The 4,395-nt window shown below is 40.4% G+C and overlaps 1 protein-coding gene across 1 annotated transcript in view; it reads left to right on the top strand.

Moving 5' to 3' along the window:
• Positions 1-1,229: 1,229 nt before the first annotated feature.
• The window catches only part of HMCES (5-hydroxymethylcytosine (hmC) binding, ES cell-specific), an 11,917-nt gene continuing 8,751 nt past the window's right edge, over positions 1,230-4,395 (top strand). Inside the window, exons 1-2 of the mRNA XM_005871458.2 lie at positions 1,230-1,378; positions 3,335-3,460. Of these exons, the coding sequence (XP_005871520.2) occupies positions 1,268-1,378; positions 3,335-3,460 (237 nt within the window). The 5' untranslated portion in view covers positions 1,230-1,267. The remainder of the gene's footprint in view (positions 1,379-3,334; positions 3,461-4,395) is intronic.

Genomic DNA, 4,395 nt, shown 5'->3' with positions numbered 1-4,395 from the left:
ACTCTCTAGCCTGACAAGTATTTAATATCTGGCCTTTTATTTAAAAAAAAATTTGCAAACTTCTGATCTAGGGGCATCTTCACTTATCTGGCAGTTGATAACCTGTGGCTGTTAACCTGTGCTGGTAGCCAGAGTACCTACATGTGATCTCTCCACACAGCCTGGGCTTTTTCACAACATGGCAGCTCAGAGTTCCAAAAGCAATGTCTCAGCAAATAAGCAGGAAGCTGACTTCCTGACTTAACCTTAGAAATAGTGTTACTTGTGCCACATCCTGCGAGTCACAGCCCATTCAGATTCAAGGGAAGGGAACATAGACTCCAGCTCTCAAGGAGGGAAATGGGAAAGATTTTTCAACCATTTATTTAAATTGCCATGTCTAGACTTGCCACTATTATCAGAAACTCAACATGTGACCTTTACCCAAATCAAACCCTTCAGAATTTTTGTTCAATAGTGGCATCATTATTTCAGTTGTCAGGGACTGAAAACTTAATCATCCCTGTTTTATTTTTCCAGTTGCACCGCAGTTTCATTTTTCTATCTTTTAAATGTTTTTTATTTTCACTACTGTCACCAGAGCTACTGTATCGTTATCAGATCCCTGGACTATTGTAGTAGCAGTGAAAATGTACTCTACCATTGGTTTCTTCCATGCGTACTATGCTATGCAGAATAGTGTGTATGTGCACTTCAATCTGTAAATTTTATCAAATTCTCAAGGGCCAAATGCCAAAAAAAGTATAACAGCCATGTGTTGGGGGCCAAAACTGCCCCCACATTTGGAAAATTTTAGAGGGACTCAACATATAAGGCATATAGTGGCTAAGCTTTATAACAGTGAAAAGATACACAATAGAATCAGTAAAGGGAAAAAAACACAAGTAGAAATTTGGAAAATTTTGTGTACATACTTCCTTATGTTCTCTTCTTGTAAGGGGAAAAACTAAGCACATTCCTTAGTAGACACTAATGTTTGTAGGAACAGAATCTCTTTATATCCCCTATTCTACCCAAGCAGAGTGTCTTACATTCCCATAAATATAATTGCTAAAGAACACAAGTTACATCATGATAAATTACTAAAATTGTTTTCAAGTAGAATCTTTCCTTTTTAATAATCTTTTCTCTATTCTTTGTGTTTTGATACTAATAGTAATGTAATGCATATGCTAAATTTGGTTTTTAAAATTTTATTATGGTCTCCTCACTGGATCATATTAACCTTTGGCAGGGTGCAGACTCATCTGAGCGTATCATTGCTCCTATGCGATGGGGCTTGGTCCCATCTTGGTTCAAAGAAGATGATCCTTCCAAACTGCAGTTCAACACGAGCAACTGCCGTAGTGATACCATAATGGAGAAACGGTCCTTCAAGGTAGGTAGCTCATCTAGGGAAAGGTACTGTTTATGAACAGAGCTATTAGAGCCTTAGGTACCTGAAAAGTAAAATAAGGTTCTCTTTGGAACCGCTCTTAAGGTCCCAAAGTGTTGAATGCTGTTTTATTTATTACTGTGTAATAAACCATGCCAAAGTTTGGTGGTTTAACAAATCAACTATATTATTTCTTATATTTTGTGGGTTGACTGTGCTCAAGTGGACAATTTTCACTTGTGTAGTTATAATCAGATGACAGCTGGGGCTGGATGTCTAAGATAGTTTCTTTTTTTATTTTTTCAGAAAGGAAGGGAGAGGGAGAGAGAGAGAGAGAAACATCAGTGATGAGAGAGAATCATGGATCGGCTGCCTCCTGCATGTCCCCCACTTCGGATTGAGCCTGCAACCCAGCCATGTGCTCCCAACCGGGAATCGAACCTGGGACCCTTCAGTCCACAGGCCAATGCTCTATCCACTGAGCCAAACCAGCTAGGGCTAAGATGGCTTCATATATATATATATTTTTAATTGATTTTTTACAGAGAGGAAGGGAGAGGTAGAGGGATAGAGAGTTAGAAACATCGATGAGAGAGAAACATCGATCAGCTGCCTCCTGCACACTCCCTACTGGGGATGTGCCCGCAACCAAGGTACATGCCCTTGACCAGAATCAAATCTGGGACCCTTCAGTCTGCAGGTCGACGCTCTATCCACTGAGCCAAACCGATTAGGGCTAAGATAGCTTCTTTACCCACATGTCTGACATCCCAGATGGCGTGGGTAGAATAAGTGAAAGCCTTTCCACATGCACAGCTGGGGTTGTCAGGATAGTCAGTCTTTTTACATGGCGTCTGGCTTACCAAAGCTCATGATTCAAGACAGTAGGGCAGGAGCTGCAGGATTTTGTGACCTAGCCATGGAAGTCATATAGCATCACTTCTATGGCACGCTATTGGCCCAGCCCAAAATCATTGTGGGAGGGAACTACATGGGAGATGAATACTGGGATGCATGGTTCATTGGGGAACCAACTTTGGAGACCAGCTACCACAAGTGCCTATTTGTTAGAGAGCTATTGCTGTTGTGTACATTTAATCTTTTCAACATCTGTGTGACGGTGACTTTATACATGTGAAAACTGAGGCACAGAGAAATAACTACTCTAAGATCACACACTGGCAAACCCAAGATTATTTTATTTTTATTAAATATATTTTTATTGATTTCAGAGAGGAAGGGAGAGGGAGAGAAAGACAGAAACATCAATGATGAGAGAGAATCATTGATCGGCTGCCTCCTGCATGTCCCCCACTGGGGATCAAGCCCACAACCCAGTCATGTGCCCTTGGCCGGAATTGAACCTGGGACCCCTCAGTCCACAGGCAGATGCTCTATCTACTGAGTAAAACCAGCTAGGGCGATTATTATTTTTAAATACATTTTTATTGATTTCAGAGAGGAAGGGAAAGGGAGAGAGAGATAGAAACATCAATGATGAGAGAGAATCATTGCTTGGCTGCCTCCTGCATGCCCCCTACTGCAGATCGAGCCTGCAACCTGGGCATATGCCCTTGATCAGAATTGAACCCCAGGCCCTTCAGTTCACAGGCCAACATTCTATCCACTGAGCCAAACTGGCTAAAAATCAGACCCAAGATTTTTTTTAATGTATAATTTTTTATTTTTAGAGAGAAAAAGGAGAGGGATAGATAGAAACATAAATGAGATGAGTGAGATACATCATTAATCAGCTGCTTCCTGCACACCCCCTACTGGGGATATAGCCTGCCACCTGGGTATGTGCCCTGACTGGGAATTGGAACCAGTGACCTCTTTGGTTCTTGGGTTGATGATCAACTACTGAGCCACACTGCCGGGCAGACATAAGATTTTAACTCAAGTCCATGAAACGTGATTCTATCACTAAGACCGTATCTTGCTCACATTTTCCCTCAGGTGCCTCTGGGAAAGGGAAGACGCTGTGTTGTTCTAGCAGATGGATTCTATGAGTGGCAGCGATGTCAGAACACAAGCCACAGGCAGCCATACTTCATCTACTTTCCCCAAATCAAAACAGAAAAGGTATCAGCAGCAGCACTCACAGTAAATATTTAGAAAGATACAGAGGACTAATCTAAAGAAGGGCATTTTTTTTCTTCTCTCATAGTGTTTTATTGATTTTGAGAGAGAAACATAAATTTGTTGTTTCATTTATTTATGCATTCATTAGTTGACTCCTGTATATGCCCTGACAGAGGATTGAACCTACAACCTTGGTGTGCCAGGATGATGCCCTAACCAACTGAGCTACCTGGACAGGGCCTTCATAGAGTTTTTTAAAATTAGTAGCTTTATTGATTATAAAAGTGATAAAATTCACTTTTTAAAATTATGCAAGTCTGATTTTTTCGTATATTTAAAGTTGTGCAACCATCACCACTATTTTTAGAAAATTTTTAAAAATAAGTTTTTATTGATTTCAGAGAGAGAAAAGGAGAGGGAGAGGGAGAAACATCAATGATGAGCGAGAATCATTGATCAGCTGCCTACTGCACACCCTCTACCCGCAACCCGGGCATGTGCCCTGACCGAGAATCGCACTGTGAGCTCCTGGCTCATAGGTCGATGTTCAGCCATGGAGCCACATGGGCTGGGCTCTTTTCTCTCTCTGGGATTCTAATTACACATCTGTTAGATAATTTGATATTGTCCATAGTTTTTGGATGTTCTTTTCTGTATGCTTCATTAGTTTTTCTTTGTGTTTTAATTTGGAATTTTTAATGACCTATGTTTTTTTTTTAACAGCTTCAGAACCTTCATTTATTTTTACGAATTGATAAAATATATTTTCATTTTATTTGTATTTTTTTTCTGAACCATTTGAAAGCAATGGTATCTCATCCATCAGGAACTTAGCGGGTGCCTCTTTTTTTATTTTTATTTATTTTAATCTTTATTGCTGAAAGTATTACATAGGTCCTCCTTTTCCCCCCCATTTACCCCAAGCCCCACCCCCA

This window comes from Myotis brandtii, unplaced genomic scaffold, assembly GCF_000412655.1.
Source record: "Myotis brandtii unplaced genomic scaffold, ASM41265v1 scaffold342, whole genome shotgun sequence".
NCBI lineage: Eukaryota > Metazoa > Chordata > Mammalia > Chiroptera > Vespertilionidae > Myotis > Myotis brandtii.
Note: the sequence above shows the minus strand (reverse complement) of the source record. Positions and strands in the feature narration are given on the sequence as shown.